At 54.5% G+C, this 13248-nt stretch overlaps 3 protein-coding genes across 4 annotated transcripts in view; all 3 read left to right on the top strand.

The window, feature by feature from the left end:
- The window catches only part of RNASEK (ribonuclease K), a 278954-nt gene that overhangs the window by 87423 nt on the left and 178283 nt on the right, over positions 1-13248 (top strand). The gene's annotated exons all lie outside the window — the stretch shown is intronic.
- C18H17orf49 (chromosome 18 C17orf49 homolog) overlaps positions 1-13248 on the top strand; it is a 155709-nt gene that overhangs the window by 82641 nt on the left and 59820 nt on the right. The window lies entirely within an intron of this gene.
- Positions 2118-13248, top strand: part of MUC17 (mucin 17, cell surface associated) — a 39026-nt gene continuing 27895 nt past the window's right edge. Inside the window, exons 1-2 of the mRNA XM_056863568.1 lie at positions 2118-2171; positions 3818-3830. Coding sequence (XP_056719546.1) covers positions 2118-2171; positions 3818-3830 — 67 coding nt within the window. The remainder of the gene's footprint in view (positions 2172-3817; positions 3831-13248) is intronic.

The raw sequence follows: 13248 nt of genomic DNA, 5'->3' as shown, positions 1-13248 counted from the left end.
ACCTACTGGTACGTGGGCAGCCGCTGCGAGCAAAGCATCAGCAAAGTGGGGGTGGCCGTGGGGGTGGCCGTGGGCCTGGCCGCCCTCCTGCTGGTGATCCTGGTCTTGGCCGTGCTGCTCTGCTGGCGGCGGAAGGAGAAGGACCACAGGTGAGCAGGCAGGGAAGGAGGTGTGGGGGGTGGGGAGGACGTGCCTCTGTGGTGCCCGGATTCCTGGGCCCGGCCACAACGGAGGCTGGCATCGAGGCCGGAGAAAGCAAGTCCCCTGTGAGGCGGGCCGCCCCCATTTCTTGGAGCCCGGCCATGCCTCTGCCTAGGAAGCCTCAGTTTAGCACCGAGAGGAGCTGATCTCTGGGCACTGGCTCAGCCCCGCATATTTAGCCAATCACAGGCAATACTTGGCTCGCTTACTTGAGTCAGCTACAGCTGTCTCGTGCATAAGCTGTCTACCTGTCTGGGCCCATGCATGTGTGTGCATGTGTGTAAACGTGCCCTGCCAGCAACATCTGCTGCCATGCAGTATCTGCCTAGGTGGTTTTAACCCAGCATCAGCCTCCTGTGCCAGGGAATGGGTGGAATGGCTATGCTAGGGGCTGCCAACCTCCAGGTGGTGCCTGGAGATCTCCCAGAATTATAAGTGATATTTCCCCGGAGAAAATGGCTGCTTTAGAAGGTGGACTCTGTGGAATTATTCCCTGCTGAGGTCCCCCCCCCCAGGCTCCATGCCCAAATCTCCAGGAACAACCCAGCCCAGCGCTGGCCACTGCGGTGTGGGGGGAGGGGGCTGTGCCCAGGGCATGCCCAATGCCTTTGTTGATGTTCCTGGCATAGGCTGATGGGCACTCCTGACGAAGAGAAATGGTACGAGAACGAGTCCGAGTGGAACGGGGGCCCCCGAGGCTCCATGGGGCGGAACCCAGAGGCCAACAGCCTGCCAGGTACTGACTGCCGGGGTGCAGTGTGGGGGCTCACGGGTCCGGGTCCAGGGAGCCATTCTGCTAATTTTTCCCAGGCAGGAGGCGCCCACTCCCAACGCAAGAGCCAGGGGAGGGCTCCTTGCTCCTGGGTGGAAAGGCATTGCCGTCAGCTGCACAGGCCCTGAGATACGCGGCCGTGGGGCCGAGTGGGATCTGTGCCTCTGAGCAGGCTCCGGTTTGAAAACCCTCAAAGGCTAAAGCCCAGCTGAGAGCAGCCCTTTCTGAAGAGGGGCCGAGGGGAGCGGCTGTGGCACTTTGGGCACTGTGGGGGAGCCGCCTGGTGGCTCTCGGCTGATTAACGGCCCCATTAGCACTGCGGGGAACTGCACTTGCCAGGCAGGTGCCCCCCCCCCAATCCTTCCATAAATCACTTGCCGTTTCACAAAGTCGCTTTAATGACACGCTGCCCAGCAGGGCCTCCTTTGCTCTGCCACAGCCACTCCCCCCCCGTCCCCCCCCATCCCCTGCGCTGTGAGGCAGCCCGACTCCTGGAGCCTGGCGTGGCTCGGGGGTCTCTAAGGAGGGCAGCCGTGGCTGAGGTGAAGGAGGCTCTGTGCACAGCGAAGGCAGCGCCAGCAGCAGAGGCCCTCTGCCTCTGAAGGGCTCAAAACCACAACAGGCTGGGGTAGGCACCTGGGCACAACCTTGCCCGACGGACACAGCCTGCCAAATGCAGGAGTGTCGCCGGTCCCCTCCCGTTTGTCCCCCAGAAGCCAGGGGCTGCTGCTGCTACCACCACCTGGGCTTGCCAGGGGCACCCGCTGGGTGAGCCGGGCTTTTGGGCTGGTGGAGCAGGGCTCTTCTTGGGCCAAGAAGGAAGCGCCCCTCCCCTCTGCCACCCTGTGCTCCCGTTCTTTCTTGCAGAGTCGGAGAGTGGCGCCGGCAGTGACCAGGCGGATTCCTCAGAGCAGGGATCCTTCCGGCCCTGCCTGGACAAGGTGGACACCTCTCTCCAGGTACAAACACCTGCCGGGGAATCGGAGGGGGGGGTCAAGGCGGGGTGTGTGTGTCCATGGCGGCTCCTGCTGACTCTGGCTGCCTCTTCCTCTTCCCTCCGGTTGCTGCAGACGCGGATTGCCCGGCCCCAGGTGACCCGGCTGTGAAGAGACCTGGCAGCCAGGCCGCAGGAGGGCAGCCGCACATGGTGTGCACGGGCCTCGTCCTCGGGGCCCGGGACGGCGGTAGCAGGGCTGACGTGAGTGGAGGGCCGCTGTGCTGCAGAGCACGGGATGTTGTCGTCCCCCCACCCCGAATGCCGGCAATTCTCTCCTGCTGATGCTGGAAGACAGAGGTGCCCGCAGGCGTTCCGAATGCGGAGACAGAGACGGCAGGAGCCCTCCTCGCCAGGGACGGGCGCTGCTCCACGCAGGGCTTGTGGGGCTTTGACATTCCAAGGCTGGCTGCTGAGAGATTCTTTTTTGCACAAGGCTCACGGCCTCTGCAGGCCAGGGATCGTGGCCAGCACTTTACCAAAGGTCTTCCCCACCTTTCCTTCCTCAGTCAGCCTCCCCCCCCTCTCAGTCCTCCCCCCCCCATCCTGGCTTGCTCTGCACCCTTCCCTCCCTGTGAATTTTCCCACAATCCTCCTCTGACTTAGCCTCAAATACGTTTGGACCCGCAATGCAAGACATTGTTGGCATCCAGACCGATGCCTCCTTCCCCCGGGAGAGATGGGGCAAAAGATAGCCAGGTGGAGGTGGTGCTGGCCCTGGCTCCATGGGTTCTTTCAAGGAGGTGCAAGGAGGGAGTGGGAGAAGGGTGTGTGGAAATGGAGACTTCCCAGGCACCTTGCAAGAACGCATCTTGGCCATCTTCTGGGCATGGAGTAGGGGTCTCTAGGGGTGTGGGGGGAGGTAGTTGTAAATTTCCTCCATTGTGCAGGGGGTTGGACTAGATGACCCTGGTGGTCCCTTCCAACTCTATGATTCTATGATTCTACCTGCCCAGTGCTTCTCTTTTCCTAAGTCTGTTTGGGCCCACTGCTCTTCCCCGCCCATGACGTTCCTTGTGCAAATCACCCCCTCCCCTCCCCAGCAGGTTTTTCCTGATCAAATGTCCAGTGCAACCGCAGAGCATTAAATGCCACAACTGAGCTCAACACTGTCACCATTGCGACTCAAATAATTAAAATATTACTACAGTCTTTGATGCTGCTGCTGCTGCTGTGTGGCAGGGGTGGTGGGCATCTGACTGGTGGAGGGGGGAGCCCCCCTGGTGAAGGCATGGTGAGCTCCCCTGCTGTTTTTAGGTGTGTGTGTGTGTGTCTGTCTGTCCAGGGCTGATTCAACAGTGCCTTTGGGGTTCTGCCCACGGCCATTCCCGCTTTAAACCGCCTGCTGTGTCCTGCTGCCACTCAGGCAAGGAGTAGGATGTTAAAAGTGCTCCATGCAACGGCAGGCCTCAAGATTCCCGAGAGAGCAGGAATCAAAGAAAACAAAGAGGCACCATTTTGCCCAGCCACAAGACTCCAGCCTGCTCCTGCCTCCTGGTTTTCTCACCAGTGGGTGTGGGTAAGGGAAGCGAAGGCAAGCAGGAGAAGCCAGGGACACCCCCCCATCACCCCCAGTTGTCCCAGGGAGCAGTGGGCTCCTGCCTCAGAGAGCAGGTCCAAGTGGGGCTCTGCCTTGGCTCCTTTCCTCTCTGCACAGAGGATCCGTGTCCTTTGGTATCACTTCCCCTTGTCTTGTTTTTGGAAGGGGTGAGTCAGGAGAGGCTTCTGTAAAAGGCCTCCTTGCATTATTTCCTTGAGCACACAACTGCGCCTCCTTGGCCAGCCTCTCCCTCAAAAGGCAGCAGCCACGGAGCTGGGGAGGTCTCTTATCTTACCCCTTTGGCCTGCAGGCTCCCTGTCAAGGTGAGCTGGGCTGCTGCCTGGCTGTAACCCCAAGGCTCCTACAGAGCTCTTCCCTCACAGTGGCTGCTCAGCCCCCCCGCCCACTGTCTTGGGGTCGTAGTGCTGCATGCCATGTGCTAGGAGTTCAATACCAGAAAGCTCCTTGCCTGATGAACCCTGCTTGATTCCCACGGCCACCACTGGGAGAAGATTCTAATTCTGAACAGATCAATATCAGACCAGACTCCCTTCCAGAAGGTACCTTGGTCGGGTGACAGCGCTGGGCAGACCGCCTGCCGGCTGGCCTGCAAAGTCCTCAGCAGAGTGCAGAACGAGCGTGTGCGCGCTCTTGAGAAGTGTTTTTGGCCAAGCACACTGTGAAGGAACAGACTCGCAAGCCCCCCTCCTGTTCCTTCTGGTCGGACCCCAGGAGGTTGGAAACCCCCCGCAGCAATTCCAATTCTCTGCTTCGTGCCGCAGCCCCTTCTCCCCACCAATGCCAAAACCAAACCATGAGGTAAACGCTGCTACCAGCGACTCTGGGAGTATCGCCTGCTAAATGGAGTTGTACGCCTAACACTCTGTACCTGCACTGATGTTTAGAGGCCTTCCCTAGTAGCTGGGCGTCCTGCTACATTCCTACCAGGGAGTCAGGCATGATCTATCTCAACTTTACAATTTCCAGCTCTCGCTCTCCAGGGTTGGCGAGCATGCCTGCTGCCCCCCCCCCCCGTTACCACACTTCAGATCGGAAGACTGAATAGGCATGATGTGTTTCCAGAGACCAAGCGTAGAGCATTCAAAATTTAATAAAGATTATAAATGAATAAAAAGAATACACACAGTCTGTTCAAGCATTTGGGCCGAGCAGGAGTGCAATGAAAAGGAGAAAGCCCGCGGTTCCCCCCTTTTCCCTATACGTGACTTTTGATTAGAATGGCCTAGCTTCACTTGAAGTTGCAGGTCGTTTAACGTTCCTGATTGCCTTAGTCCTGATGGTTGGATTTCTCACTCTTGTCCCTTGCTGTGTGGACAAGATGGGCTCCCTAGGTAAAAGCTTAGCCCTGCCTGACGCGTGTCTCCCAGGTCAGAAGCTGTAGAAAATAGTAAGAAAGCTTTTCTCTGAGTCCAGAGAATTTATAATCTACCCTGAGGTCTCCAGAGTGGTGACGTACACATGGCCAAAATAAAGGAAATTTTAAAATCCCCAGTGCCTAAGGCTGCAGCACTCAAGGTAGTGAAGTCAATGGTGCTTACTCTTGGGGAAGTGTGCCTATGATTGCCCCTGGCTATTCAGACTCGGGGGGGGGGGCTTCACATGGAAGCAAGACTAAAGAAGAGCCCAGCTGCCAGGGAAGCCTTGAGAGGCAAACGAGGACAACCCCCCTCCCAATTTCCTGTATTTGGAGGAATTCTTGGCTGCCAACTTCCTTCTGTGCTGAGCCTCAGCTCTAAAGCCATTGAGTGTGGGAGTAGCTGCCAACTTGGGCAGGGCTTGTGGGTAGGGTTGCCAACCTCCGGGCAATACCTGGAGATCTCCCGCTATTACAAGACGACCAAGATCGGTTCCCCTGGAGAAAAGGGCAGCTTTGGAGGGTGGACATGATGGCATTGTGACCTGATGAGGTCCCTCCCCTCCCCAAACCCTGCCGTGCCCAGGCCCCACCCCCAAATCTCCAAGTATTTCCCAACCCAGAGCTGGCAACCCTACTTGTGGGCGCTAGCAGCAGCCTCCCCCACCTCCTCCCCACAAGCTTCATGCTGCTTCGAGAGGAGAAAAGGCCAAGCCGGCCAGACCCCACAACCATCTCAGGGAAGAAGCCAGAGTCTTCCCTCCTCCTGGGGGAAGGGGCAGGCGCAAGAGAGGCATCGAGCAGGCCTGGCTTCCTGAGTTAGGCGCTCTTTGCCCGACAGGCAGGCGGGACTGCTGGGCTCGGTGACCCCACCCCTCCTCTTCTCCCGTGAACCTTTTTCTCCCTGGCAGGATCCTGTCTTTCCACCAGCTGCCTGCCAAGCCAAAATTCAACAGGTGTTGTTTTCCCTATTACTGCATTGCCGTCCTGGAGGAAAGACGTAGGGTTGGGAAATTCCTTGGCCCTGCATAAAAGGATACACTCCTCTGAAGCTTGCAGGACATCTTTACTGGCGACCCCACCGCTGTGGACTGGCACACCCAAGGCCACATGAAGCATCTGGAGCAGGGGATGAACCCGGGGTCTGCGCCCACGAGACCCCCTGTGACTGGCCCTGCAGCCCTGCTTGACTAAGGTCTGGATGGAGCCCAGGCGGAAGAGCGTCAGACCGGGCAGGGGCCAAAGTGCAGTGCTGTGGGGAGCCTGAGGGCTGCTTGCGTCACGCCCGGTGGGGTGAGGGAGAACCTTGGACCAGGGCTAGCACCCCTCCCGCAGGAGCAACGTCCGCTGGGAGCTCCTTCCCGGTGCTATTCTTAGCTCTGGGCTGTGCCTTCTGCTGCGTCATGGTCCACTTCTGGTGATAAGGGGGGAGGGGGCCCTGCCTATCTGGGGCATGTTTGGCACTGGAAGGGTTGTAGCCACACGTCTAGGTGGCAGCCAAGGTCAGTTCCCAGGGCCTTCCACCGCAAACAGATACACACCCTTGCCTACAGTGCGGCAACTCACGCTATTCCTGCCGTATGAGGGAAGTGGCCTGGGCAAACGCCCCTCGCCCCATCTGCAGGCAAGAACATCACTCAAACACTGACATAGATGAGCCAGGTAAAGGCCATGACCCCTGGTAGAGGTGGATGCCAGGTTTCCTGTACAGGTGAGGGAATCCAGGTAGATTCCTGGAAGGGGAATGAATGCACCCATCTGTCATCACGGCTTGCTGCAAGTCCCTCTTTATCTCATACCAAGCGACTCCAGCTTGGGCTCCTCGCCAGATTCTCCGGGGCAACGGCTGGTTCCAAACAACAACAATGCCCGGCCATCACTCCCGAATCCGCTTGGGTCTTTCATGGCCTGAAGGGTGAGTTGCAAGCCGGATCTCTGCACCAGGCCATTTTTGCCAAGTTGAAGCCCAGGGACTTGTGGGTGGGGGGCCCTTCCTATTAGCTGGGGCAGCGCCGGTAAGAGCTGGCTTCACATCCTCACCCTCCGTCCACAGCTAGTGGTGCTTGCCGGTCAGCCGGGGGCCAAATCCAGAAACGCTGGCCTCCTCTTCACCAAAATGACCGCAATGCGTATAAAAACCAACTCTTCTTCTTCTTCTTCTTAGTAGCACTGGAATTTTGTTCTGGGGCTGGTGAATAAGGCTCGTTTTAAGCCCTGGGCATGTAAGAAGAACCCCACAGGACTGAACCCCCAAGCTCACCTGGTCTGGCCTTCTGTTTCCAAGTCCACTAGCCAACAGCAAGCATCCATTGCTCAGCCCCTTTTAAAGCCATCCAGGCTTGTGGAGAAGCATGAAGACAGACAGACCTCTGTAATGCCACACCAAAATACAGCACAGTGGGTAGCCGTGTTAGTCTGTCTGCAGTAGTAGAAAAGAGCAAGAGTCCAGTAGCACCTTAAAGACTAACAAAAATATTTTCTGGCAGGGTATGAGCTTTCGTATTTTGCTTTCACAAAAGCAAAGTACAGCAGTTCAACAGGTAATGATCAAAACAGGTGTGCCTAGAGAATTGGCAAAGATCCATTGAAGAAGAAGAAGAATTGTTTTTTATATGCCAAACTTTCTCTACCACTTAAGGCAGAATCAAACCAGCTTACAATCACCTTCCCTTCCCCTCCCAGCAACAGACACCCTGTGAGGTAGGCGGTGCTAGGAGAATTCGGAGAGAACTGTGACTAGCCCAAGGTCACCCAGCCGACCTCGTGTAGGAGTGGGGAAACCAACCCTGTTCTCCAGATTAGCATCTACTGCTCATGTGGAGGAGCGGGGAATCAAACCCGTTTCTCCAGATTAGAGTCCACCGCTCTTAACCACTACTCCACACTGGCTCTGATGGAACCCTCCTCCATGAATCTGTCTGACCCCCTTTTTAAAGTTATTTATGCTTGTGGCCATTATTACTTCCACTGGTAGTGAATTTCACAATTTAAGTACTCATTGAGTAAAGAAGTGTTTCCTTTTCCCTGTACCTTGTGCCCATCAACTTCAGTGGAAGAGAGAGAGAGAGAGAGAGAGAGAGAGAGAAGCTCCCTGTCTCCACCCCATGAGTAATTTTATAAACCACTATCAGGTCCTTCCTTAACCTTCTTCTCTCTCAACTGCCCACTCTCCAGCCTGTCTTCATAGGAAAGGTGCTCCAGGCCCTGAACCATCTGGGTTGCTCTCTTTTTACCATTCTCCGATATCCACTTTTTTAACTACGGCAACCAGAACCGTGTACACAGCGTTCCACATGAGGCCTCACCATGGCTCCATACAAGGGCATTACAACGCTTGCCATTTTATTCTCAACCCCTGTCCTAATAATGGCTAGGTGGAGCCTGCCTCTGTCCCCGCTGCCACGCGCTGGGCCAACGTTTTCATTACGCTTTCCTCCGCAACCCCAAGATCTCTTTCCTTTCTCAGTCTCTGCCAATTCAGATTGCCCCAGCCTGTATTGAATCTTAGCAGTTCTTTTTTGGTGGGGGGGAAAGGTGCCAGTACTTTCCTAGCAGGTTGCACTAATTTCCACCGATTCCTCCTTCAGAACTTTGGACACACCCCCCCCCCACACACAGAAAGGTGCCAGTTCTCAGTACCGGTGAGTACCAAGACAGATAAAAGCCCCCCAACCGTACACGTTTTGTTCCAATGGGCATCACAGGTTTCATTTTGCTGTCATGGCTGTTGATGGAATTGTCCCCATTGAATCTGCCAAAGGAGCATCGCTGTGGCCCCACTTGGCAGTCTTCAAGCAGAGGCTGGACAAACACTTGCCGGGGATGCTCTAGACTGATCCTGCATTAAGCAGGAGGTATGGCCCCTTCCAACCCTATGATTCTATGATGGGCAAGGCCTTTCCCTGCCTGAGACCCTGGAGAGCGGCTTCCAGTCTGAGTAGAAAATACAGACTTCAATAGACCAGGGGTCTGATTCAGGAGAAGGCAGCTTCATGTATTCACGTGTTCAGTGGATTCTGCAACCAAGATTTTTTGTTTCCCATGGGTTAAATGAGGATCTGGAACTGTGGCTCAGTGGTAGAGCATCTGCTTGGCAAGCAGAAGGTCCCAGGTTCAATCCCCAGTGTTGTGTATGTATATAGTTGGGGAGTAAGCAAGGGAGACTTAGGAGCTTGAGTTCTGCACGAAGGATCGTAAACTGTGCTCACCCTATTGGTCAAGCAAACAGACCCTATTGGCTCTAAGCCAACATATACCATTGGTCACCTGGAGGTTATGTCCCCCTATCACGGACCAAGGTGGGAGTGGCCTCAGGCGGCCTAGGGGGCATATAAACAGGGGTTGCTCAGTGTGTTAACCAGTTCTGTGCTGAAATCAAATAAAGGCTGTGTTGTTGAACTCCATCTCTGATCTCGTGAATCCTTCCCACACAGACTTAACACCCAGCATCTCCAGTTAAAGGGACTAGGCAGGTAGGTGATGGGAAAGAACCCTTTCTGCCTGAGACCTTGGAGAGCAGCCGCCGGCCTGAGCAGACAATACTGACTTTGATGGACCAAGGGTCTGATTCAGTAGAAGGCAGCGTCATGAGTTCAACTTTTGGTGTTAGTGTAGGTAAGAATCCTGCTGCATTTTCCTTTGTTTTATCTGTGATTTTTGCAGCTGTGGGGAAGGGCGGGAGGTGAACATCTTTAGAGGTCAGTTCTGTTTTGCATTTGTTTCTCAAACCCACCGCTCTGTGTTATTATGTGATGCTTTATATGTAGGACGCATGAACTCAGTTATGTTTTTTTACTGGACTAACATCTGTATTGCTTTGTAGATGTTGCATTGCCTGCAATTTGATAATGTTTACAGTCACTGGGATTTTTCAATTTATGTAATGTTCTTGTCTGTGATGTTTCATCTATGTTTGTTCTAAATGTGTTTTGTATTTGCATATTTTGTATTTTTATAGTTTAAATATTAATGAATGTTCCTTTTATATCATGTTTCAGATCCCCTGATGCAAAACACGCAGGCCTTTTTTTAGTATCTCTAATATTACAATTTCCCTTCCCCCCCCTCACTGTGGGCCTTCGGCCTTGCTTTCCCTCACCTTGGGGGCCGGTGCACCCCCCTTGTTTTCCTGCTCAAGAAGAAAAGGTGGTCAGTGGGCTGGTTTCAGTAATTTTCTTACTTACCTTATTTACTTCATTATAGCCCGCCCTTCTTGCAATTAGAGACCAATTCAAAAATACCATGTGTTACATACACCAGACACAGCAATAAAACAAGACTTAAGAATCAGAGGAGCAGTCAATGAACCAGTAGAATCTGCAGAACAAACCGTGCCAGGAGGCTGGATCGGAGGTTCAGGAGCGCCACCGCATCGCCAAGCGATTTGGGTCAAGAACTGTAGAGCTGGGTGTCATCAGCACATCGACGACAGCCGAGGCCAAAACCACACACAATTTCTCCTAAGGGCTTTGCACAGAGATTGAATGGCACGGGGTGGGGGTAGGGGGGGTAGGACTGAGCTCTGAGGAAGCCCACAGGACAAGTCCCAAACTTGGGTCTGATGGCCACCCTCTCAGTCTCATCTGTAAGGAATGAATTAGACCAGTCCAAAGCACAGAGGGCACTAGGCTGGAATATGCTGGAAGATTCATTGAGAGAATTGTACGAGATTGGGGTGATGGTGGTTTTACACGTGCCAGAGGGGGAAACTGAGGTTGGATACGCCCAAGGTCAGAACTCAAACTTGGCCCATAGCGGAGACCAGCCCTTTGGGTACTGCCAGCCTACTTGAGCCAGGAACTGCGGCATGAAGCAGTGAGACCAACTTTTCATCCGGAAATAAATGGCCCTTAAAGACCACCAGAGGTTTGTTTGAGTTGGCTCCACCCGGCTGGCCCGGTGACCCCTTTGCAAACTGCAGACGCACCACCAGGGGCCTCTGGGAATGCCGCCCTCGCTCGGGCTCTTGCTGCCTCGGTCCACACGGCCCTTGGGGGCAGGTGACGTGAAGGAAGGGACTTGCCCGTCGCACCCTTGCACTGCTCTCTTCCCATTCCTGCCTGGCTTTATTGCTCTCCTCCCCCCACGGCACCCAATGCCAGGAAAAATTATGGCTCAGTTGCTGCTGATCACCAACTCCCCGCCCCGGTCCGCCACTCAGGAGTCAAAGTTCCCCACTCGTGCCTCCCTTTCTTCAGAAACCCGACGGCAGTCCACAACAGTGGAGGAGTCTCACCTCTACGCTAGCGCTCGGGAGGGTCCCGAAGGATTTCTGGGCTGACTGATGAGGGAAGCGCTGGGCCTCCTCCTCCTCCTCCTCCTCCCTTTTCATTTTGCATCTTCTGGGGCGGCAATTGGTGAGTGGACCCAGGACCCCCAGGCAGGCTTCAGGTGTGTCTGTGTGCCTCGACTGCAGCTTCTTTCTCAGAGGATCTGGGGTGGGGGGTGGGGGCTTTGGCAATCAAACTCTATGGCATTGAAGATCAGAAGAAGAGAAAGGAATCTGGTGGCTTCTGTGAACCGCAGCCCACGTCGTCAGATGCATCCCAGCGGGGCCTTCTGCAGGGGCCATCGGGCAAGTGGGCAGAATCAACAACCACCCGTACTCCTGCCTCCTCGGTTGTGGCCCCCACCTCGTGGTAGGGCCTCCCTGACAAGGTCAGCAAGGCCCCCCCCCTCTCCTGGCTTTCCGCACACTACGCAAAAGGAATTATTCAAGGGGGCTTTTTAAAAGCACAGGTTAAATAGGTCTGTGCAGTAAGGCAATGGTCAGAAAGCTGCACTGGCAAAGGGAGAGGGGCTGCGGCCGGCATGACTGCATTGCTGCCGGTCACTCTACGTCTGCTCCAGACTAGGTAGTTTCTGCACCTCTTAACATGCTTAAAAGCTCTTGCTCTGTTTTCAGCTCTGAGACTTCGGTTTCTTTTCAGACGACTGTATTCCAAACCATGTTGTGCCGTTCGCTGGGTGGTAACATCCTGTTGATTGTGCTTGACTGAGTCTCAGTGAGAGAAAGGCGGAAGGCAGAAGCAGAACCAACGGGTTGAAATTAAATCAAAAGGGTTTTCGGCTAAACATTAGGAAGAACAAAATACTGTCGAAGGCTTTCACGGTCAGAGTTCATCGGTTCTTGTAGGCTATCCAGGCTGTGTGACCGTGGTCTTGGTATTTTCTGTCCTGACGTTTCGCCTGCAGCTGTGGCCGGCATCTTCAGAGGAGGAACACTGAAGGACAGAGCGTTTCCTCAGTGGAACAGGAGGTGGTGGGCTCTCCTTCTTCGGAGGTGTTTAAGCAGAAGCCAGATGGCCATCTGTCAGCAATGCTGTTTCCGTGACCTTAGGCAGATCATGAGATGGGAGGGCAGGAAGGGTTGTGTCTGTGTTAGGCTCTCGTGGCCCTTTCTCACATGCCCAGGGAAATGCCCATCGCCACTCTGGGGACAGGAAGGAATTTTCTTCCAGGCCTGATTGGCCAGGGATCCTGGAAGATTTTTTTTTGGCATGGAATAGGGGTCACTGGGGGTGTAGGGGTGGGAGGTAGTTGTGAGTTTCCTGCATTGTGCTGGGGGTTGGACTAGATGACACTGGTGGTCCCTTCCAACTCTTTGATTCTATGATTCTCATATTCTAATAATCTTATTCTAATTTTTTTTATTTACATAAATAAAAAGTATACATGATATCATAAGAATTATAATGGGGGATAACAGGGAAACCAGTTACGTTAAGCTAATTTAACACTTACGGAGATAAATGAGTCATCTCTGTAGAATTGTATTTTATTTATTGGAACATTTAACCCCACCTTTCCTCATGGTTCAAGTCCCCATGAATGCAGTTAAAACTGTCAATAAATTGCTGCATTGTCTTCTACAGCAACTGTAAGGCACCTGAAAGGCTGATTGATTGAAGGCTGGGTATGAACGTTTAAGAGAATAAATGAGGAAGCAGACCGATTTTAGCCAGCCACTGCTCGCCGGAGTCAGCCTTGGCAACTCCTTTGCTGGAGAATGGCTTGGCGAGGGTCAGCTGCAGGGGACCTGCTAGAGAGAAGCATTCTGCCGGGGGTGGGGGTGGGGGTGGGGGTGGCGGGGTCTGACGGTTGCCTTTTTCTTGTGTCCTTCCACTCTTCCGCGTAGGGGCTGATGCGTTGGTCCTGTGCAGACAGCACATGAGGAGGGCACAGGTTGCGCTGAAGGGCAAAGGAGCCCCTGGTGGCCAGAAGTCCTCTCCTAGGGTTGCCAGGGTGGATCTGGGGGCAGAGACGGCACCAGGGCTCAATGCAGAGCCCGAACCCTGTGCTAACATCAAGGCAGCCCCCCCCCCAGGCCTCCAAGTGCATGTGAGAGAGGGGGAGGGAGGGAGAGA

Source organism: Euleptes europaea, chromosome 18 (assembly GCF_029931775.1).
Source record: "Euleptes europaea isolate rEulEur1 chromosome 18, rEulEur1.hap1, whole genome shotgun sequence".
NCBI classification, from domain to species: domain Eukaryota; kingdom Metazoa; phylum Chordata; class Lepidosauria; order Squamata; family Sphaerodactylidae; genus Euleptes; species Euleptes europaea.
Note: the sequence above shows the minus strand (reverse complement) of the source record. Positions and strands in the feature narration are given on the sequence as shown.